Source organism: Muntiacus reevesi, chromosome 3, assembly GCF_963930625.1.
Source record: "Muntiacus reevesi chromosome 3, mMunRee1.1, whole genome shotgun sequence".
Classification (NCBI taxonomy): Eukaryota; Metazoa; Chordata; class Mammalia; order Artiodactyla; family Cervidae; genus Muntiacus; species Muntiacus reevesi.
This window is the reverse complement of record NC_089251.1, coordinates 183,697,457-183,722,344: the sequence shown is the minus strand read 5'-3', so window position 1 is coordinate 183,722,344 and position 24,888 is coordinate 183,697,457. Positions and strand designations below refer to the sequence as shown.

The 24,888-nt window shown below is 40.7% G+C and overlaps 1 protein-coding gene across 1 annotated transcript; it reads right to left on the bottom strand.

Moving 5' to 3' along the window:
- Positions 1-2,745: 2,745 nt before the first annotated feature.
- IL22RA2 (interleukin 22 receptor subunit alpha 2) lies at positions 2,746-18,469 on the bottom strand. Its single transcript, XM_065927767.1, has 5 exons — positions 18,409-18,469; positions 14,120-14,255; positions 11,586-11,764; positions 3,823-3,989; positions 2,746-2,895 (listed from the first exon to the last, which is right to left on the bottom strand). Exons 1-5 carry the CDS (start codon positions 18,467-18,469, stop codon positions 2,746-2,748), a joined length of 693 nt encoding a protein of 230 aa, XP_065783839.1.
- Positions 18,470-24,888: the final 6,419 nt, after the last annotated feature.

Below are 24,888 nucleotides of genomic sequence, written 5' to 3'. Positions count from 1 at the left end.
GGCCACTCCAGGTGGAGGAGGATAGCAGTTCTGACTCTGCTAAGTTGGCATCACAATGAGTGTCTTGGGCAGGCCCATGGAATTAAAAGGAAGGTGGCTCAGTGGTAAAGTATCCATTTGCCAGTGCAGAAGACACAAGAGGTGTGGGTTCAATTCCTGGGTCAGGAAGATCCCCCTGGAGCAGGAAATGCCAACTCACTCCAGAATTCTTAAGTGGAAAATTCCATGGACAGAGGAGCCTGGAGGGCTACAGTCTAGGGGGTCACAAAGAGTCAGACACGATTGAGCAACTGAGCACTGAGCAAAAGAGAGGAATTTAGTTTGTACATAATGTTATGTTAAGACTACCTACTTTCTTTTTGTGTATGGATGTGTTTTTTTTTTTTGTAACTGTGAAGGAATTAATACAGAGACAAGATTATAAAAAAGTTTATTGATTGAAATAGTGTGACAATATATTCCTAATACAATGAAGAATATGACACTTATCTTTTGTTACAAGGTATTTTATAGTTGCTTAAGAATGCCCAAGTCATATGCCTAAGCATGAAAGCAAAAACAAAGTATAGCAAACATGAAACAAAACTTGATTCTACCTAATAACTTTCACGAGGCAATCATAACCTTTTAAAGCTAGACCTTAAGACTATTGAACTTCAAAAACTTAAATGCTGTTGGCCATGTGTAATCCTTACTCCCAACCCATCCCATTGCTGTTAATTGCCCCTCAAAAGGACAGTAAGCCCCCCAAAAAAGCATAATTCAAAAACACAGATTAAAGTAACTTTTCTTTTGAGATGTATGCTCAAATTCACTTTTTATAACTTTATAGAAAAGCAGTGAGGCTAATTCTCTAGCTTTCTCTCTTACTATCTCCCTCCTTGCATTTCTGAATACTTTCTAATGTTTATTATTGTCTAGGTGGCTCAGTGGTAAAGACTCTGCCTGCCAATGTAGGAGACTCAAGAGACACAGGTTCAATCCCTGGGTCGGGAAGTTCCCTGGAGTAGGAAATGGCAACCCAATCCAGTATTCTTGCCTGGGAAATTCCATGGAGAGAGGAGTCTGGCAGGCTACAGTCCAGCAGGGTTGCAGAGTTGGACACAACTGAGCATACATGCATACATGTAACTGTGTAAAACCAGAAACTCTATACTTCTGTTACATTTTGAACAATGTTTATGAGAAATTGTATAAAGGTTCTCCAATTCATGTTTCACAAGAAAGACAACCTTAAACACATATGCAAGGCTGAGCCCAAAGTGGGGAAGGTCACTTGAGCCCAAGGTCATAGACCTTTACTCACTGGGGACATGGAGCTGTTAGAAGGTTGTTGGGGGGCTTTAATGGCCCTACAATCTCTGTCAGCACCAGCTCCACCCACCATCCATGCTATTCTTTCAGCTGCAAGCCAACTTCTCTACCTGGTCCCCAACCATCCCCTATGTCCCCAGTCAAATTGTCATTCAAAAGATCCTTGTATGCAGAGATAATGAAGATCCCACTGGCAGGAGACCCTTCACTGGAAGGACTGGGTAATGAGTGTGGTATAAATTAGAGTTAGGAATTATTTTTTAACTTGTTGCTAAAAATTATTATACCTGATTTTGAGAATAAGGATATACTCTTCTCAGGCAGTATTAAAAATGAAAACAAAAACAGAAAAAAATATTAATATGCTGCTGCTGCTGCTAAGTCACTTCAGTTGTGTCCAACTCTGTGCAACCCCATAGACAGCAGCCCACCAGGTTCCCCCGTCCCTGGGATTCTCCAAGCAAGAATACTGGAGTGGGTTGCCATTTCCTTCTCCAATGCATGAAAGTTAAAAGTGAAAGTGAAGTTGCTCAGTCGTGTCTGACTCCTAGTGACGGCATGGACTGCAACCTACCAGGCCCCTCCATCCATGGGATTTTCCAGGCAAGAGTACTAGAGTGGGGTGCCATTGCCTTCTCTGAATATTAATGTGAGTATGTGCTAAATGAGGGAAGTTGTATTGAGTAGGCTTTCTTTGGTATTTAGATGCTATTGTTGATAAACTATTTAGATATTAATCCAGAGATTGTGAGAAGTTTTTAAAAATACCATTCTTATTTACATAGGGTAGAACTTAAAATATTGGTTCATTAAGTAGGAAAGTTATATAATGGAAAATGAATGTCTTTGAAGTATATTCATATAAAATAGAAACATATGGGAAAATACTTCTTCACGTAAAAATTCCACTTTGTGAAAGTTGAATTACCTATGTCACGTTAACTGTCAATAGAATGAAAAAGGATTTATCTGGATCACTTGTTTGTAAAACTATTTTTAAAAATTTATTCAGCAACATTTTTTTTTAAATGCCTACACCTCTTTGGTTCTTTAGTTTTTATTTAGCAGACTTGGAAGAATGGAGATTATGTTAGAGATGTTAGAGTCAGAAACAAACTTCTGTATTTCAGAGAGTCCTTTGTTCTCGGACTCTTTAAATTCTGATGATTTTGGGGGTGGGGTGGGGAGAGGTGCTGCTTAAATTTAATTTACAAATAAAATATAAAAGAAGAAAGAACTATTAAATAAAGAAGTCCCTGAGTATAATGATGAGCACTGTGTTATGAAAATATAAAAACTAACATTGTAACATTGTAAATCACCTATACTTCAATTAAAAAAAAAGAAAATATGAGAATGGCTTTCAATAAGATTCTTCAAAACAAGTCTTCCCATTCTCGGAGAGCTTTGAACTGCACTCTGCGGAGCACTTCAAGGGCTTGCCACGCATCTCTCTCGGCTTCTCTGGCTTTTTCTGTCTAGCATGGGCTGGTATATCTCAGCCACTACGCAGTAACCGGAGTGAGGCGAGAGAACTTTAATTTCAACAAGTCTGTGAGCTCCTTCATACACCTTTCGCTCCTGCACACAAGGGGGAAAATGAGATGATAAACAGCTTTCAGTAAGTCATCGGCCTGCTCTATGTTTGATAAAACCGAGCAGTTCATGACCACAGTAGTGGTGGGCGGTAGAGCCTCCTCCCAGACACACCCTCCACCTCCCGAGTCCGCGTGCCCAGGCAGAAGGGACGGGTCACCTGGCTGCGCAGGCGCCACGCGGCTCCTTCCTGAGTGGCGTCCGCTGACTGCCCCCCGTGGTCAGAGTTTCTTTTTAAGAATTTGAGCTGCGCAGTGGTGAGAATGGAGTGGACTTGGAGACAACTGTAGGCGTGTGACCCACTTCTCCAGTTCTCTCTCCCAGTCATTATAAAGCCTGGCAGCACTTTATTTCTTGTTTCTGGCTGTCTTAAGACTGATCTTTAGCTCCTGGTAAAAATCCTCCTCTCCCCTCCACTTTCCTATTTGAACCAGTTTGAGTGGGTTTCTGTTGTTTTTACAGCCAAAAGAACCCTGTCTTAGATGAATATGAAAAAGGGGAACATTTAGTTAACCACCAGACCAAAATAAAGGCACCAATGGGAGATTGTAATATCATGGCAAAATTGGCACAAATATGTAATGCTCTGATCCAAAAGCCACTTTAAAAGGTGTGTAAAGATTCCATAAAAATGAATATTTGTGACCATCAAATGGAATTGAATATTGTTAATATCAATCTTTAGATATACAGGAAAGATCAAATGGAAACCGAGAGATCAAAAAGGTGCAAGCATGCACACAATTCTGATGGTGATGGTAACCATCAATTGCTTATCAAAGAGGGTGAAAGGGAGAAGGAACTAAAAAAAGGTAAGGAAAAATGAGAGGGGATAGAGTAGCAAAAGACAGGACCTGTTTCATGGCTAGAAAATTACTTAAAAAAATACCAAATTTATCTATCTGAACTTACCTTTTCCAGTGAATTGTTAATTACGAAGACTCGATATACTAGCTCATAGTATTCCATTGATACATTTCCCCCTTTTTGGTCTCTGTATGGTAAGTTGGGAGCATGGAGATTTACCAACAAAGATTCATTAACTTGGGTTATACTCATGACTGGAGGATCTATTTTTGCTGAAAGAATAGGAAATTTTGACAAATCACTCAAAATGTAATATTTCACATGAACACATAATAACAAATCATTATTAAATTCAGGGACCAGGCAAAAGTTATCATGGAGGGATACTGGTGACATTCAAAATATAAATATCTGAGAGGTTTCGTTGAAGATGGTTTTTTATTTGCAAAGACTGATGTATTCTGAATCAGCTTTAAGAGGCCATTTATCAATCACTTATCAATCATTTATCAATCAATTCCACAGCCTGCAATGATTGTTTCAGAAAATGAACTATAAAAAGTTAGTTGGGTGAATATTCTTAGCATAAGGCAAATATTTTCTAGGTCCTTAAATAGGTAAAATTTCAAAGCAGCTTTAAAATCATTTGAAGACTTGTTTGTACGAGATTATTTCAATGGAACTATGTTATATACTATGGAGTAGCTGAAGAAGGATTGAGAGACAATTTTTGTTTCTTGAATTTCGGTGTCAATAACCAGATGATCATTAACTAGGAAAGAAAACCAAATAAACTGTCACTTTAATTTCCCCCAGGTTAACTATTTGGGGGCAGGGTTTAAGGTCAGTTTAATTTAATTTAGCAAGTTAAATTCATTTAGTTATTCTAAATGAATTAATTCATTAATTGATTTTGTTGTTGTTTTCTTGTTTAGCATTCATTATGTGTTTTTAGTTTGTAATTTCTATCTTTTATAATTCTTGAAAATAAGCCATGATCAATAGATTTATATTTAAATCAATATAGAGATCGGGATACCTATGCTTTTATTCTAGAATTTCAGTTCAATATCTGTCACTATTTCTTATTTGATTTTTCCATGTCTTAATTTCTTTTTTATTTTTCCATCTTTTTTTCTCAGTATTTTGAATGGTTTCTTCAGAGCTGTCTTCTGGTCCATTAATTTAAGACTTGGAGACCAGTTAGCAACTGAACAACAGCATGTCAAAACTGATCTTTGAGTGTGTGCATGCTAAGTCGCTTCAGTCAAGTCCGACTCTTTGTGACCCCATAGACTGTAGCCCACCAGGCTCCTCTCTCCACGGGATTCTCCAGGCAAGAATACTGGAGTGGGTTGCCATTTCCTTCTCCAAAACTGATCTTTAACTCTTCCTAAAATAAAAATTTTAATTTCATTGATTATATATTTTTATTTCTATGAGTTCTATTTGAGTACTTTCCAGTCTATTTGGTCTTAGTAATATTTTGTCCTTTGATTATATATTTATTCTCCTCTATTATTACTTTAAACTTATTTATTTTATTATCTGCTTTCAATAATACAAATCCTTAAAGCGTTGGTCCAGCCAAGTGCTTGTTCCTTATAGACTTGCTCGTGGTGATGTGCTTCCTTGTGTTTTTATTGTGAACACATGTTGAAAGTTGGTACTCATTTTTGTTTCTTTGGTTTGAAGTTTTAAACTTAAAATAAACTTTTTTTTTTTATCAACCTATAAGACAGATGCAGGCAAATAAATCATGAAAACATGGTTAATAAATCTTTACAGATAAACACCCCTGAACAGCTACCACCCAGATAAGAACAAGGACATTATCAGCACCCAGAAAACTCCATGTTTTCTCCAATTACTTAACCCCAGAGAATAACCACAATTGTCCTAGCTATTATTGCCATGTACATTTGTTTTCGGAATCATGCAACACACACTTTTTTTGTCTGTCTGGCTTGTTTCACTCTTTCACTTCTATTTGTATGTATATAATTAATGGGCTGAATTATGCCCCACCTCAGACTCATAGGTTGAAGTCCTAACCCTAGCACCTCAAGATATGACTGTATTTGGAGACAGGATCTTAAAAAAAAACACAGTTAAGATAAAATGAAGTCATATGGGTGAGCCCTGATCCAGTATGACTGGAATCCTTATAAGATTGAATACAGAGGGCTGACCATGCAAGGACACAGTGAGTGAGGTGGTCAAGGAGAATGGCTTCAGAAGAAACCAAACCTGTGGATACCTTGATCTTGGATGTCTAGCCTCCAGAACTATAGGAAAATAAACTTTCGTTGTCTGAGCCACCTAGCCTGTAGTACTTGGCTGTGGTGGCCTCGGCAGTCTAATGCATACATATCCATCCATGATGCATGTATCAAGAATTTGTTTTTTTTATTGCTGTGTGGTATTTAACTGTATGAATAATACGGTTCATCCATTGTGTTATTCACAGACTCTTAGTTTATTTTTAGTTTTTGGATATTCTGAGTAAAGTTTCATGAACATTCTTTTGTATGTAATTTGGAAAACAAGAATTTTGTTGGGACTATAACTAAGGGTGAAATTTCTGGGTGATAGAGTTTATATATGTTTAACTTTTATAAACCCTTACATTTTCTCCACAGTAAAGACACCATTTTTATTCCCATCAGCAGTATATGAAAGATTCTCTTTTTCACTTGACATTATTATATTTAAAAAAGTTTAATTTTGGTCATTCTAGTAAGTGTGTAGTACCAGTTAATTGTGTTTTCAAGTTGCACTCCCCTGCTGACTAGTGGAATTTCATGTTTATTGGCCATTTGAATGTTCCCTTTTGTGAAAAGACTGTTCAAGTCTTTTGCCCCTTATTATTGATGTGTAAGAGTTCTTTGTACATTCTGGATATAGTCTTTTTTTTTGAAAACATGCATTGTGAATATTTTCTCTCTGTGGCTTGCATTTTCATCATTCTAACGTTATATTTTGATAATCAGAAGTTCATAATTTTAGTATAGTCCAATTGATCAGTCATTTCCTTCTTCATTAGTACTTTTGGGGGTCTACCTATCTCCAAATCATAAAAATATTCTTCCATGTAATTTTACAGTGGTGGTTTAGTTGCTGAAGTTGTGTGCAACTCTTGCAACCCCATGGACTATAGCCCACCAGGCTCCTCTGTCCATGGGCTTTCCCTGAGCCATCAGGGATTCTCATGTTATTTTACAGAAGTCAGCAAAAGTTCTCTGTAAAAGGCCAAATAATAGGTATTTAGGCTTTGTGGGCCCTATATGGGGCTTCCCAGCTGCCTCAGTAGGTAAAGAACCTGCCTGCCAATGCAGGAAATATAAGAGATGTGGGTTCAACCTCTGGATTGGGAAGATCCCCTAGAGGAGGGCTTGGCAACCCACTCCAGTATTCTTGCCTCGAGAAACCTATAGACAGAGGAGTCTGGGGGGCTACAGTCCATAAGGTCCCAAAGAGTCAGACATGACCGAAGTGACTGGGCACACACATGCATACATGAGCCATATATGTCTCTGTTGTACCTGCTTGACTTTACCTTTGTAGCATGAAAGCAGTCACAAACAAAGTGTGAATGAATGGGGGTGACTTTGCTCTAACAGAACGTGATTTTATAGAAACAGAAGCAGGTCAAGTTTGGCCCACAGTCTGTAGTTGCCAAGTTTCACTGTTTTCATTCTGCCATACTTGATTTTGAGAATGAGGGATGTAGGAGACCAAGATTTCTTATTTTTCCAATTGATCCAGTCTCCTTCATTAAACAGACAGTGGTTACTCTACAGAGCGGCACCATGGACATGGATCACATGACCTCATCTGTGTCGTGCTGCTTCTGAACTTGGGTTTGGGCACTTGCTTCTGCAAGGTATCCATGGCACCATCAGCCTGGTACAGCCTCAAAGTGGTGTTTTCTGGAACATGAAGGTTGTATGTATTTGAATCTCAAAACTTTCTGAATTTAGGAAACATTTGATTCCTAACAGTCAAGATTGAAATGTACACCTTTCTTTGTTTCTGTAAAGGGTTTTTTCCTCGCCTGCACTTTTATTGAGAGTGTAGCCCTTTGTGGGGGCAAGATTTTCTGGGAATACACTCCCCACGTTGTGCTGGCTGTGGCATGTCTTCTGTTCCAGGAATGGCGGTTTCCCCTGCCAGGGTCTAGTTACTACTAGTTACTAAATTGGGCAAATGTCCTCAGGGCAGTGGGACTTCACTTTGTTTCTTCACTGGCTTCTAGCTGCTTTGTTTTGGCACCTGGGGATTTCCTTCCTTTTCTTTCATGTTCCTCTACAGAGTTAAGAGAATGTGGTATATTATATTCAGAATTTCTAAGCCTCTTAGAAAATGGGGATTCATTTTAATTTGTAACCAAAAAAAGGTTAATTCACTTTTCAACTATATTGGAAACTTTGCCCAATTGCTTGAAGAAGGAATTCTTGTTTGTCTACATTTTAATCATGCAAAGTTGTTGATATTTAATTCTGTTTATGGTTTTCATACTCCAAATTCTGGTGAACATAGACCTCCTGCCTATCACTTGAAAGGTGAAAAGCAAAAAAAAAAATAATAATAAAAGAAAGGTGAGAAGCATGAGTCAGTTTTGTAGACCAGTATGATATGTATAGGGCTTCCTGGTAGCCCAGCTGGTAAAGAATACGCCTGCAATGCAGGAGACCCCTGTTCGATTCCTGGGTTTTGAAGATCCCCTGGAGAAGGGATAGACTACCCACTCCAATATTCATGGGCTTCCCTGGTGGCTCAGACGGTAAAGAATCTGCCTGCAATGTGGGAGATCTGGGCTTGATCCCTACTTTGGGAAGATCCCCTGTAGGAGGGCATGGCAACCACTCCAGTATTCTTGCCTAGAGAATCCCCATGGCAGAGGAGCCTGGGGGGCTACAGTCCTTGTGGTCACAAAGAGTCGGACACGACTGAGCAGCTAAGCGCAGCACAGCACAATATGCGTAACTGATTTACTCCTAGTAATATTCGTTCTTTCTGGCCCAAGTTGTGACTGTTGAAGAATTTTCCTTGAATCATGTGCATACAGACCTCGTCCTTGGAATGTATCGACTCATTATTTTAGATTCTGGTCGTCTAATGTGTTATTTGATCCTACATACAGATGAAGCACATGATTTCAAGCACTGACCTAGGAATACCAGTGAATCTGACTTACAGACTTCATAAGGGCTCCTGATCTGGGATCTATGATGGAGGACTTTGTGACTCAGAGACCATTATCAGCCCTTTCGCTGGACTGCGATTGCGTTACAATGGTCAATTTAAGGTTACTTGTCCTCATAGTTCTGTTGTATTCATTGACTTCTCTCTCTTTGAGATACTCACAAATAAAGCAGTCCCCTGATTTCCTCCTACGTCTTTGGCTGTTTCTTTTCAGTCTCCTTTTAAGATTTATCCTCCCTTTTTTAGGATTGACTGGTTTGATCTCCTTGCAGTCCAAGGGACTCTCAAGAGTCTTCTCCAACACCACAGTCCAAAAGCATCAATTCTTTGGCACTCAGCTTTCTTTATAGTCCAACTCTCACAACTCTCACATACATACATGACTACTGGAAAAACCATAGCCTCGACTAGAAGGACCTTTGTTGGCAAAGTAACGTCTCTGCTTTTTAATATGCTGTCTAGGTTGGTCATGACTTGGTAATTCTTGGGGACTCAGAATACTACTGTGTGAACACAAAATGGATCAAAGATTTAAATATAAGAGCTAAACTATAAAACTCTTAGAAGAAAACTTAGGATAAGTGTTCATAGCCTTAGATTTGGCAAAGGATTCTGAGATATAATGCCAAAAGCATGAGCAACAAGAGAAAAAATAAGTGGACTGGACTTCATCAGAGTTAAACACTTGGGGCTTCAAATGATGCCATCTAGAAAACTCAAAAAGAAAACACATAATGGGAGAACATACTTGAAAATCACATATCTGATAAGATACTGTTGTCCATAATACATAAAAAACCTTCAAACTCAGTGATTAAAAACAAAGCATTCAATTTCAAAATGAGCAAAGAGTCTGAATAGACAGTGCTCCAAGGAAAATATGCCAAAGGCCAATAAACACATGAAAAGATGCTCAATATCACTAATCATCAGGGAAATGCAAATCAAAATCACATGAGAGACCACTTCATATCCACTAGGACTGCTATAATCAAAGAGTTAGGTAGTGGTGCTGAGGATGTGGAGAAACAGGAACCCTCATACTCTGCTGATGGGAATGGAAAATGATGCATCTGCTTTGGAAAACAATACAGCATTTTCTCAAATGATTAAACACAAAGTTATAAGTTGACCAAGTGATTCCACTTCTAGGTATATACCTAAGAGAATTAAAACATGTCAACCCAAAAGCTTGTATATGAGAGTTTGCAGGAACTCCATAGTAGTATAAAGGTGGAAATAACTCAAACAAATATGCATCAACTGAGGAAAGTGTTAAAAAAATGCAGTGTATTCAGGCACTACAATGTTTTCAGCAGCAAGAAGGAATGAAGCGCTAATATACATTACAACATTAATGAATCTTGAAAACATGAAATGCTAAATGAAAAAAGCCAGTCACAAAAGATCATATATTATGTGATTCTATTCATATGAAATATGACAAATAAATGGTGCTATTTCTTCCATGGACAGAATTCACTGGTCTAGGATATACGAAGTGAAAGATGGAGGGGCAATTCTCACTTTTGAACACAGTGAATGATTCATCAAATGGTTTGTTTCCCACACACTTGATCCTTTCATTCTTCTGGGTTATAACAACAATGGTTTCGAAGAATTGGAAGTTAAGGCTGCCTCTTAACGGTTGGGAGATTTTTATGCCATTTAACCAACAAGGAGGAAAAGAGATCCTTGTGTTGTCTAGGGTGACTGGTTCCAATTATCAAAGTGAAATAGAGTTGTTATATTTACTTTGGGGTCAAATATGCTAGGTATTCTAAGAGGCACCTCTGATATAACTCCTATATTCAGAGATAAAAATTAATGTAGGCTATGTTAAACTAATAGAAGAAAGAGCCAAAGGACACAAACTCCTGAAAAATGAAAGGCTGAGCTGCTGGCTGAAAAGAAAGCAAATGTTGAGTTAATCATGAGAGGAAAAGATGTAAATACTAACTGCAGCTTCATGACTAGTTGCATTGTGAGGACTATAATATCCATATTTTCGTTCTTGTTTTGTTATGCATATCTTAGTACATACACTTTAGACACATTTTTCTCATACATTTTGTCTATTATTTTATATGAGGTCTGTTAGTATTTTTAAATAATTTTCATCATAAGTTATAATACATTATGCTGAGATTATGACTAAATTAGAAGGGGAACAAACATTATTGAGAACTGGATACAAGAGAGCATTTTGGATCTCTTATTTTGGAGAGGTAACCAAAAGCCTTAATTTTCTCAATAGAAAAATTGCCTAATGTGTATTTTCAAGAACGTAACCCTCGTGCTTAGGAAGGGCAATATGAATCCTTTCTGCTATATAGAAATACTTTTTTTTCTAGGCGGCAACATCCTGGCAGTAGGATGGAGTGTCAGCTCTGTAATCAGATGCAGCCCATTTTGAATCCCGACTTGGCTTATACAGGCTGTGAGGCCTGGGCTACTTCCAAAGACTCTGTCCCTTGATTTTCTGGACTGTAAATGAGAACAGTAAAACCCATCTGCTAGAGTTGTTCTGAGAATGAGATCAAATGAGATGATGGTGTGCACCTCAGCAAAGCCCAGGGCCTGATAGCTAGCTAGCCAGGCTCCATGAGGGCTATTCAAGGTCAGGGAAAGCAAATGCAAAGAAATGCAGTGGAACTCACTTTCCCACCATGGAGTGAACCGCTGTGTCATGGTCCAGCCTGAGTGGATCCCAGCCAGAGTTGTCCTCACTCTCCCATAATAAGGCTCCCATATATCTGACGTTTCATTGGTAAGGTCACAGAAGAACTCTTGAATCCCCCAGCAGTTCTCTTTATTTTTCCACTGTCTCTCTCCATACCTAGAGACAGAAAAAGACAAAAATCTGAGTTCCTTTATTGCACTGGAGGGGTCTTCAGGTTTTTTTTCCAGCCTATTCAGTTTTCAGACTGGTTGGCATTTGTCCTCCAATATCAGCACCCCTGTGAAGGTTGACAGTTGCTCTTAAGTCTCTTTAAAAATTTTTTTCTTTTCGTTAATCAAAGTGCTATCTTGTTGAAAGATCAATTCAAGCCTGATAACCTTCTGTACCCCTAGCATAAGGGTTTTTGGATTTTTAGTACCTAGGGAAGCTTTTCTGCTGGTGTCTAACCAACTTCCATTTTTGACTACGTCCTTCAGGCTCCTGAGGTTTCAGCGCTTTGTGGTTTTCCTCACTTCTCATCAGCCTGCTGTTGAGTAACGTGGCTGGTTCTGAGAAGTTGCTACCACTTTTCATCTCAGGTGATGTTTACCCAACACCTACGGTCAATCTCTTTTTTGACAACTGAGCAGGGGTGGTAGTGAGGGTTAGCTAAGGAGTTTTGCAATTAGAGGCTGGGAGGGAGGGAGGAGAACTCCAGAAGATAAGATAATGAGTCAAAGAGCCAGATACAGTGATTCAGCCTAACACTCTGGGATGGTGTAACAGCAAAAGGGAAGATTACCAGTCACAGATCAGAGAAAATGCAATAAGGTGATGGTGGGAACAGAGGAGGGATTAGATGCTGGGGAGAAAAGCCCCCAAAGTATTTGTTGAAGGACTTGAAGTATAATTCTATAGTCATATAAAGAGGAACATTGATGGTATTTGTACTCTGCAAACCATATGTTGAGAATAGTTTCATTATATCAAAAGATACCATATGGGCAGAACCAATAACATATATTGAACACAGTTTAATATTTTCTAACTCTTATTTATTGATGAGACATTGTCTTTGCTAGCTAAATTTAGCTGTAATGACTGGCTTCTTTTTTTGGTGCAATACCTTATTTTTTGTCCTATTCCAAAGGGGATAGATACTAACAGTATATCCATGAGAACTGGATAGACCCAAAGCAAAAAATTTCAAAAATATAAATCTGCACCGTGCTACTGAAAATACCACATGGGTAGGAAGGGATCCAGATATTCTGAATTTTATACAAGTCTGGGAGCTCTATTTAAGAAAAGGAATTAGAACTATGAAATTCTTCCATTGGGCCCTAAAGTCTAATCTTCATTAATTTCATGGTAAAACAACTTCTAATCCACTGTTCATATTGAACCACAAATAGGCTCATTTTGAACATGTTTACACTGCCTAAAGGGGAAGAATAAAAAGATCATCGATCCCCACTTCCTATATGCAAGGAGCATTTCCAAAATAGATGCACAAGTCCATTTTAGAAGTGGAGAAATTTTTATCATAAAGATTCATAAAGTTTATAACTGCTCCACAAAACATGCTGAAAAAAGCCACCAAGCCTGAGAGACTTTTGGAGATAGTCCTTCTGAAGTTTGAGAGATTGATTAATGGAAAAATTTGACCTGAATCTATCCCATGCTAGAGAGACAGGAATGAATTTAGGGCACAAAAACTGCCGTTTTGGTCCATAGCTGCATCTGATCTTCTGAATTACTAATAGAAAACCATAAAAGCTTAACAGTAATATTGCCTGCCTCATGTTCAACTAGCATCTCAATCTGTGAAAGAGAAGGAAGAACCTCAACTCCCACCTTGTACCCCAACGCCCCACCCCACCCAGAGCAAGATGTGCGAAGGGGAAAATCTGCCATCTTCAAATCAGAAACTTCTGTTCCCAGGCCTCAATCCTGGAAAGGAGTCGATTACATCTGAGTTTTTGCATTGATCCATCAGAATTAGCCTGAAGATCATGCAGGAGGAACAGGTCGTGGTGTGTTCCAATTTGTGTCCATGCTTACAGGAGGCATTCAGTTTTAAAAGGACTTTTCTAAATAGCAAACTCACTCTAAATTTAAAAAGACTTTTAATTGAAAATATACTTTACACACCCACTTGCATGTGTCCCACAAGGTCTTTTTCAACTATCAATAGCATCAGTTTAATTGAGATTGAGTACTTATTATATACGAAACAAATCTCTTCCAGCACTTAGTGGACAAATGTGCAGTAAGAGTCTATTGTGAAGCTGAAGGCTGAGCCCGTGAGGCCTCAGTGGGGTCTCCCAGGGATGAAGTACCTCCCTCCACAGACTGCACATCATCAGGCATTTTGTGTCCCCTTCAGGGCAGACACTTTCCTGCCCCCATCTCTGCTTCTTCTCAACCCTTCTGAAACCGACAAAAGCTCAGACCCTGACACGTCATTGCATTCTAGGACATGAACTCTCAGCAGCCATCTGCTCGCTGGAGGAGACTCAGGTTACTTACATTTTATATTGCACAAAATAGACACTGTTGTTCCCAAGACAGGCCCGCCCAGGCTGCCAGTGCAAAATGTTGTGAAAATTTCGGGATTGAAAATGGACTCGTTGAGGTTTCAGAGACTCGTTGGCTGGCTGAGTTTCTAAAATAATAAGAAGAGAGACAAAACTGAGCATTGATAGAAGCACCATTGTCATTAGCCATAACTTTCAGTGTAGTAATATCTCCATTGGGATTCTTTGGAATAGTTGCTATAAGAGCAGGTGGTAGAAAGTGGAGCCCAGAAATCCACATTTTGGATCTTTGATGTGATGGATTTTGATGCGTGCTAAAGTCTCAAAACAGTTGTGATCCAGACTGTAAAAACATATGTGATAATTTCCCACATCACTCCTAAACTGGAGAGGAAGTAACAGCAGTGAGAAGGTACTGTGTTTTGATCTGTCCCTTGTGGTGATGAAATATAATGACAGAGATGCCCATCTTCCTAAGAGGCCTTGTATTGCCACTCCTCAAGCTTTCGCCTGGGATCAGTTCTGCCTCCAGGACCTCACCCTAGCACTCATTCCTCCTTTCTCTGGTTCTTCCTCCATCTCCAGGTCCTGCCGCATTGTCCTCTGCCTCTCTGGTTGACCTGGCTTTATTCCATGTAGGTTGGTTCTACTCCTGAGTAGATCCTCTTAGCTGCCTGAATCCTGGCTCCAAGTGCCCGAGCACAATTGCTCAGGTGACTGGTCCAGGCTAAGGAGGGAGACTGCCCGTGCCAGGAAATTCCCCGGGGGGAGTCCCATCAGGGGTCATGACAGGAATGCGCATAATTTCATACTGGCACAGTTTGCGCTTTCTTGCTCAATTCATGGGACGTGAGAGCTCAGTCTACCAGTCTTTAGTCTGCTGGAGATAAAAGATCTTTGACAATTTTTTTTTTTTCTGGAGTCTGAAGGAAACCAGAATATATCACCCCCAGAAATGTCTCTTTGACATGAAAACTATTTTGAGCTGAAGAAAACTGAGAAGCAGCAAATGCAGTAAAAGCTCTCCTGATCCCCCCTTTTCTGCCTAAATGCTAGGCTATGCTGTTGCTCAGTCATGTCCAACTCTTTGTGACCCCTGACTGTAGCCCGCCAGGATCCTTTTGTCCGTGGAATTCTCCAGGCGAGAATACTGGAATGGGTTGCCGTGTCCTCCTCCAGAGGATCTCCCCAATCCAGGATTGAACCCAGGTCTCCTGCATTACAGGCGGATTCTTTACCCTCTGAGCCACCAAGGAAGCTGGCATATAAATTCTTCTTTTACTTTTACTGGAGACGGACTCTTACCAGCCGAAAGAAAACACTAGAAGAGTCTGCAAATGAAACTTACTCCATTAGTTTCCTCCCGTGCATTTACTTCCCCACAGATTGCCACCTTTGGAAGCCTGGAACTGCTCTCCTTTGTCCTGTCCTGTTTCCACAGGTATATCATTCTTTGTTGAAGATGCTGCAGAAGCCGGGATTTTAAGACGCCATTTTGAGTTCCTCTTCATTTAAGTTCCCCACTAGTGATGTGCTATATATATGCATCAATAAACTGTTTTTCTTTTATTAATCTTTTGGCTGGAGTCCAAGCTGACTTTTTGACTGAATAAATGTGTCATGTAACATTGTGTAAGCAAAAAAAAAAAAAAAAAAAAAAAAAATAGAAGGGAGTCCCAGCTGAAAACCTAAAAGAGGCAGAATTAAAGTTTGCTTTCCTGACAGCCCCAACGTTTCTGCTGAAGGCTAGGAGACAGGCAGAAGCAGGAGTCAGGAAGCATGTCTCTCCCCCATCTGTCTTTTCCTCATCTTCTATCACTTGCCCCCTGACTTCTTCAGAGCGTCCTCCTTTCTCCTGCTCCACCATGCCAGGCGTGGCCCCATCTGAGGTCTCCGTGTTGGCCCTCTCCTTTTCCTCGAATGCTCTTCTCTGGATTTCCACAAGCCTCATTTCTTCACCCCCTTCAAGTCTTTGCTGAAATATCATTCAGAGGGAAGTGAATATTCCGACGCCTATGATCTCTGCTCTGAACTTTCAAAATTTGTTATTCTTGGGGCTTCCCTGGCGGTCCAGTGGCTAAGAATCCCCCAGCCAATGCAGGGGACACAGGTTTGATCCCCGGCCTGGGAAGATCCCACATGCTGTGAGGCAACGAAGCCCGTGTACACAGCTGCTCAGCCCGCATACCCTAGGACCCCTGCCCCTCGCCAAAGGAGCCGTCACAATGAGAGGCCCACGTGCTGCACCTAGACAGCCGCCCCTGCTCACCGCAACTAGAGAGAGCCTGCCAGCAGCGAGGAAGACCCAGCACAGCCAAAAGTAAACAAATACATAAAACACGTGTTATTCTCTAAGGAATGAGGCTGTTTCTTTAGGTATTTACTTTTACCAACCACATAGTGTCAATGCTTTTATTTGGTTTTTGCTTATTTTTTACTTTTTTGGACTTCCTTTCGTCCAAAGTACAAGAACACATCACTTGGAAAGAGTCAAATGCCATGATTGGTTTCGATCACGCAAGTCACTATCGGATCGATCATATTTAGCACATAGAAACTTGGACAGTTTTCAGGAGTTGATAGGAAGTGATAGGCACAGTTTCCTAAAGATCCTGCCTAGAGTTGATCTGCTATCCTGAGGACAAATGGTCCAGTGTCCTTAATCTCGTCTGTCTTCAGACTTCTCTTATTTTGTAGCACCGTTGGTAAGTACCATCAAAGAAAATAACAAGCCCTCTGTGCAAAACACCGCAGGTCTTTTACCTGCAAGAACTCATTGAATCCACCCAGTTCACCTATGAAAAGGATAATATTATGGTCTTTCTCTTACAGACCAAAATCCAAGCCTTGGGGACTAAAAGAGCTGACAAAGTGGCAGACAGTGAGGCTGATTTTATTCCCAGGCTGTCTGGCTCCAGAGCCTGCCTCTCAGCGGCTACAGCAAACCAAGAGCAAAGCCTGGGGGGACAGGGTTTAATGGAGGAAGCAGAGCAGTGAGAAGTCAAAGATATTACTCCTTTTTGCCCTCTTCCTCCTCTTCCTGGCTGGCATTCATATTTAAACATATTTTGAACATTAAACATCTATCAGGCACCGTGCGCAAAGCTTTATCTCTTTTTTCATTCTTACAACCACCCAATAAGATAGGTGCTTTTATTAGTATATTTTACAGATGGGAAAACTGACGTCTAAAGAAGTTGTGTGATTTGCTTAAGGTCGGTAAGATGTAGCACCAAGGTCATTTTGGTGGCACTTGAATTCCTGTCATATTCTTTTAATTGAATCCTTGGTATGACCAAAGACCAAAGGCATAGTCTACTCAAATCCACACATTTCTGGGAAATGGAGGCTTGAGTTGTGTTTAAATTATCAGTCACTGGGCAACTGTAGAATGCTGGGAAAGTTAGTTGAGCCACTTATACTGAAAGGTACACATCTGTTAACCAGGGGCCCTCTTGGCTTTGCTCAGAGGTAAGCTGGGGTGACAAGATGCTCTCTGCTCTTGAAGAATTCTCCGTGAATGCCAACAGCAAATTCTCACATGTTGTTTATGATCTATCCTATGCTAGGCCCTGTACTTAAACACTTGCATATATTTTTAACTCATTTAATCCTTACAGTGACCTACAATCCCCATTCTACAGATGGAATAATCGAGGCAGAGGAGGCTTAAGCCAATCAGCCCAGTTTTTCTAGATAATAAAGAGACAGAGTTGAAATCCAGATTCAGGCAGTCTGGTTTAGGAGTGCTGCTTGTCCCTTGAAGTTGAAAGAAATGCTAAGGAGACAGAGAAGGGTGTGTATTTGTCCTGTGTGGGGTTTTTTGAACCCACTAGAGTGCCTCCTCTTTAGTAGCTATTCATGAAGTCTGCATGTATTTATTCAGGCTATAGAGGGAAACTGTGGGCTTCCCAGGGGGTGCTAGTAGCAAAGAACCTGCCTGCCAACACAGGAGATGCCAGAGACATGGGTTTGCTCCCTGGGTTGGGAAGATCCCCTGGAGGAGGGCGTGGCAAGCCACTCCAACATTCCTGCCTGGAGAATCCCCATGGACAGAGGAGTCTGTGGGGCTACCGTCCATGGGTCACAAAGAGTCAGACACGACTGAAGCGACCTCACACACTGGGAAACTGACCCCGTGTCTGTTCTGGCCGATTTGTGACGGGAGAGAGCTGAAATTTTTACAGAGCCCAGAAAGGCGCCCCTGCCATGTCTAACAGCCCCCTGGAGCAGACTCTGATGACAAGGCTGTGAGAAATTAGGACGAAAGGAAGCACTTACCTACCACTCCAGGCAGGAGGACACTGAGGAGGAAGCCTAGAAAGCAACGTTTCGGCGTCATGGTTGCGAGTGTGACTGGCCGGGTGGCCAGCGTTCACCTCAATGAGACGACAGCTCTGGACAAGAGAGGAAACCAGAATCCTCTCGCTCGAAGATCCCCTTTTGGTTTTAACCATGCTTCTTGAAGTAAATACGAATCCATCCTGTTCGTGTATTATAATTTGAGAGGAATAAGTATTAAGAATCATTTCAAAAACATTGTCAGTTAAGTCACTTTAATGTGGAAGCTTGTTTTTCCTGGGAGCTTTGCTAGCTGAGAAAAGGCAGAACAGTGAAGGTTGGTGGGCCGGAGGACAGGCAGGGTGAGGAATTATGCAAGGTTCTCGCAGGTGAGTGGAGGAGGCCTGAATGGCATCTGGCAGAGGGGGCAGAGGGGCTGCCAGTGATTCTGAGTAACGGGCTTGGCAGTTGCAGTGATCAGGGCCCCTGGCGGTGGTTCAAGCAGGTGGGATCTCTGGCTAATTTTCCCTTTTCCTCCCTTCATGGGAACTCCTCGAGTAGCCTCCCGGGTGTAGACCTCATACCCTCTGCCCGCTTGGCCTCTCTGCAGGGCTCCCTCCCACCCTCTGCGGCCGTCCCAGTCCATGGCACCCTGGCCCCCAAGCAGTTCCTGCCTCCCTCTTTTCCATCTGCACTCTCCGTTTCCAGCAATCTAGCTGATAAAGATGTTGAGCCCAACAAACCAAGTAAATCCTTAAAAGGATGAAGACAAGGACAATCATATTGAACTATGTTAAATCTTCACCATATCTTCTTGGAAATCTAATCAAACTAAGTCATCTTTGCCCATGATTCACTACATCAGTTTTCTTATCAAACTTTTTTTTTTTTACCACATGTTTTTAGCAACAAGAAGATTTACATTAAAGCACAAGAAACTCAAAGATTTTTTAAAAGAGTAAAAGTGGGGTAAAAGAAGAAATACATGCTGGTTTCTTTTTCCTCTTGGGTAGTTGAACTTTCAAGCTCTTGGTAGAATAACCCCTTTAGTAGGGAATAGTGATGGCTGCTGAGCAGTATCCATTAATTAATAATTATTTAAGTAGTAAGTAAATACTTGACTCAATAACATAGTTTCTGCCCTACCATGAGATAGGCATTGTTCTCAGCATCAAGGATGCAGCAGCAAATAACACAGACATTGTCCCTACTTACCCAAAGATGAGTTTTAATGGGGGAAGTATGCATATTCCCTAAGCAGGATGGGGGGCTTTGTGGAGACAATGCCGAGTTTTCCAGCACTTTCGGGGCGGGGGGTCAGATTTCTGAATCCAAACTCCTTATCTCCTCCAGGTGAAGTTTCCACTGCTTCTAAGTTGACTTAGGCTTTCAAAGAAGAAAGAGCAGCCTACCTCAGGTGCCCTTTGTATGAATACTTTCTCAGGGATCTTTGTCCTTTAGTGTTTCCAGCATCATCCTTCATTTCCTTGCTCATGATTCACCACTGAACGCTAGACTTCTTATTCACTTTGGTTTCAAGTGGGGAATAGTTATTTAGGTTTGAACCATTGATGTTCAATATCTTTAATGCTGATAACTCATGTTTTAGAGCAACCAAATTGCTCCAACTTTCAGTTAAGACAAAAAAAGAAACTAATTCAAAGTTTAACAAGTAGAGAAGTAGAGAAGGAAATTGGGGTTTCCATTGGAGTGACTTTTTGTAGGAACAAATAAGGGGAAAATGGGGGGGAGAAGGTCGGAAGAGAGCAGAGAATATACTAAATTCTCTCAAATTCTCTCAAATATGTGTGAGTGTCTGTGCTACATTAAATTTCAGAAACGGAGCTCATCTTGTCACCCTTAGATGAGCTGTCTGATTGTCTGAAATCACAGTCTGCATAAAAGCCGACACTGCCAACCATGCCTCAAGTTAATGAAAAGATACAATAAAATTCCACCAGTTTGAAAGCAGAGGAGTTTGTACAGAATTATTTAAAATCAAATGAGATTTGCTTTGGGAAGTAAGAAACTTACAGACTATGGGAGACCCCTGCTTTACTTGGCTTCAGGCATGAAATGCTGGCTTCAAACTTATTCCCTCCCCTCCCTAATCCTCAACTCCCAGCCACCAGCCCCTTAGCAGGAAGAGACCACCTTGACAGTGACAGTAGATGCCTCTACCGTGTTGGATCTGGAGAGAACTTGCCTAAAGCCCTGCCTTGGACAGACCTGATTCTCTTTTCACCTGTGGCTTCCAGCCGACCATCAATGCATCAAATCAAGGAATCTTTATCCATTATTTTTAAGAGTGATGTGGCATTTTAGTTATTATTTTAGAAACATATTGAAGTATCACAGATGACATGACATAATGTCTGGGATTTGCTTCAAAATAATCCAAGCGGTTGGGGAAGGGGGATGACCAGCGATGAGCTAATAACTATTGAAACTGGCTACTGGGTACAAGGCGGTTCATTATGCTCTGTACTTTCATATATGTTTGAAATAATTTGTAACAAAAGAAAAAAATTTTAAGCTTATCTACAAGACGTCATCTCTGTAAAATTTCTGCTAGTAATCTTAATGCCATTTTAGTGATGATAATAGTATCTAACAACTCTGAGGCAGTATGTTGGATCCTTTTTGAACATTACTTTAGTTAATCCTCACAATAAGCCCAGGAATTTGGCATTATTATCCTGATTTTGCAGATGAGGAAACAGATTCTGAGAGGCAAGAGAAGCTGACCAGGCTCGATAGCATGCAGTATCACGTGAGCAGTGAAGCCAGGTCTGCCTACCCTCAGGGTCTGAGGCTTATAAAAATTGGAAGTTGCTTTTTTCTTGTAATGTTGATTCCATAAAGGGATTGAATGATGTCAAAAAAGATTCAGCCATTTATTCCTTTGTTTATTCACTCAAACAAATCTTTACTGAGTATGTGTTGTGTGCCAGGCACCCGACTAGCCATGCGCTACTGAACAAGCCAGCAGAGTCAGTCCACAGGGAGTCAGGGTCATCATCTCCAGTGCTTCCTGGTAATGAAGGGCTATATGTTTCTTAATATCTTCAGAAAGGGGTTTAAAAACTGACATTCTGCACTATTTCAGTGGGTTTATCCAAGGGGGTCGGATGGATTGGGTTTCTGCTTCATGTCCTTTCTCTCATTCTATGACTTGGTAAGCAGCAGGACATCTTTTAAACGTCTATCATGAATTACATCTCGAACACCACTCTTCTCAGCCTACAGAGAACCACATGCCTTTAGTACCCTTAACTGGGAAACTATTTGTTCTTTCTTATCCACTGGGCCCTCGATAACTCCGCTGAGTAATAACCATGACCTTTAAGTACTTCCGCATTCTGGAAATAGCTGGCATGCATTTTAAGATAGTTAATGGACTTGAATTCAGTAAAAAAGGAACTGTATTGTTCAAATACAGGCAAAAAGCACAATGACCAATTTGATCAAGTTTAATTTTATTTTTGGACTTTGTACACTAACACATTATTCTCAGTCTCCATTCATAGGACTTAGGGCTTCATTAAGATAACTTTTTCTGTTCTTCACTTATATTGTTTGGATAAAAGATGCTACTGATTTTGCTTTGATTGCTCTTGACCAAGTTCTTTCACTGACCTCAAAAACTCTACTGTGTGTCATCAATCATGATACTCAAGCACTAGCATATGCCTATATCTTGTTGCAAATCAGAAAGGATTTTTGGCATAGCCAGATCACCCCCTTGATCGCAACCACATAGGTCTCTGCCGCCATCATCTCCTGCCCAGGTTGAGGCTGACTGTCTCCTTGCCATTCTCCCTGCCTCTGTCACAGTCCTCTGCATCAGGCAGATTGTTTCTCTGAAATGTCAGATCAGAGCCATTGCTCAGAATCCTCCCATGTCTTCCCATGCCTCTCAGAGTAAAAATCAAAAATTTGATGGTCACCTCTGAAGCTCTGTGTAATCTGGCCCTGCTAGATTCTGAATTCATCTGCTATAACTCTCCTCCTAACCCCAAGCGCTCTGGCCCTGGTGGCCTTTTTCGCTATTTGTCAAATACATCAGGCACATCCTCCACTAGTGCTTATTTTTACTAGCTGTCCCTTCTGCCTGAGTGCTCTTCCTGAGATGTCCAGGCTCACTCCCTCACCTCCTTCATCTCTTAACTTGGATATTACCTTATCAGTGAATCCCTCTGTGACCACTCACCATGGCAGCACCTCATCTGCTTCATTTTTCTCCATCACACTTTCATTTAATGGGCTGTGTTATCGTATTCTTGCTGTCTGTCTCCTCCACTAGACTATAAACTCCATAAGGTCAGGAAAATTGTATGTTTTATTTGCTGCTTCCCTTGGGAAGGATGCCTGGCATAGAGTAAACACAGAATACATATGTAGTGAATCAGTGAAAGGAAGTGATATAGCAGTTTTCATGAATTTGCAAGATTGAAGTTAAAGGAACAAGAAGATGTTTCTTTGTTTTGGGGGGCTTTCCTGATGGCTCAAACAATAAAGAATCTACTTGCAATGCAGGAGACCTGGATTCGATCCCTGGGTGGGGAAGGTCCCCTGGAGAAGGGAATGGCAACCCACTCCAGTATTCTTGCCTGAAGAAATCCCACGGACAGAGAAGCCTGATGGGGTTGCAAAGAGTCGGACACAACTGAGCGACTCTTTGCTTTTTATGGTCTGAGAGTTGGAGTCCTGGTGGGAGAGGGCTGAGATTCTCTGATGCCTGGGGTCACTGTGGTTCAGTCAGACACACAGAGGAGACAATGACCTTCACCGTGTTATGTGGCTATGCAGCTGGACAGATTAATCTATGTGATCTGAGAACTATTTGCTTCTTGAGGGTTGGAGAGATTTCCCTGAGAAATCATCTGGGTGCTTTCCTGGATGGGACGTGGGGGATCTTGGGGGTAGCATTTCTTTGGCAATTTTCTTATTATAATTCTTGCATGATCATTAGTCTGTTTAGATTTTCTATGTCTCCTATGTCTTTCTATGTCTCTCTATGTCTCCTATGTCTCCTGTTTAGTTTCTACAAATTGTATTTCTTTAGAACAGTCAGTCTCTACTTCATTCATGCTTTTAAATGTATTTTCGGAGAGTTGAGCCAATTATTCCCTTATGATGCAAACAATTTCCCCTGTTTCTGCAGTTTCCCTTTTATAATTTCCTATTCTGAGTAGTGAAATTTTCTCCCTTGTTTTCTTATTTTTAGTTAAGTAAGCTGGTTATTTATTTATCTTTACCACTTTTCAAGGAACCAGACTTTGTGATTCGTTATATATATTCAGCTTTTTAAAAATTTCATCTCTTTCATATCTCCCCTTTTACATTTCAAAGTTCTTTTCTTTTTTTTCTATATAATTTGTTGTATTTTTAAGAAAAATTCTGTGTCAGATGTTTATTTCGTTTGCTTTGTTCTTTGACAGCAATACAGATATTTACACTAGGAATTTATTCTGGGATGTATCCCGCAGGCGCTCCCTTTGCTTCTGAAATGTGATTTTCCCCCACTTTATTTTTAACAATTCTGTAACTTGGATTACTTTTTCTGATCCAAGAGTTTTTAAAGAGAATTAAAAATAAACTTCCCAAGTGGGAAAACTTTTTGAATTCTCATTGTTGCTTTTTCAAGATTCCCAGGGAAGAAAGAGATGCTGATTTTGGCAACCATTTGCAACTTGGAAACCCCCTTTCTTATTGCTTTGCTTTCCGGGAGGAGTTGAAGAGCAGAGAAACAGATCAGTCTTAATTTATCATTCATGAACAAAGATAAAACATGGCCAGACAATCCAACAAGAAGGACATTGAGTTTCTTAACAAAATTTTAAAATCCTCATGAACCTCAGAGTAAGCAAAGGGCCTCTCCCATTTAAAATAATGACTTCATGTACTACTTTATGACAGCACTGTGAGTAACCACCGTAAGTAACTTATGCCAGTATATTTCCAGCTTCATCAAAGGCTGTTTCTGGGGGTAGGTGCCAGTAGTCAAAGAATAACACATATTCAAAGACAAGTGGAAGGTTTAGTGTCCCCCCCACCCCTTTGTTTTTTAATAATAGGAAGCTAGAGACATCAGACCACAACAGAAAAATCCTGAACTTTGGAGACAAGTGACACTTGAATCTCTCAAAATGAGTTTCTCTGAGCTTCATTCACCAGAGTATTCCCCAACCAGCTGCTCAAAGGCTTGGAGGATGCTATTTTTTATCCCCTTCCACCAAATGCCCAGAAAAACCCAGAGCACTAATTTTTGATTTCTGGGGTCTCTGGACTGTTTTAAGCATCCTATATTCCCCAAAGTCGGGGTCCCTTCTCATACTGCAGAGGTGACCTGCCTTTCCCCGACAACTTGTCCTTTCCTCAGCTCAAGAGGCTCCCGCAGAGGTTCCTGCCCAGGGTCACGCTGGGCTCCTGGCTTTCACATTCCAGGACTTGGCTGACTCCTTCACCTCCGAGCTG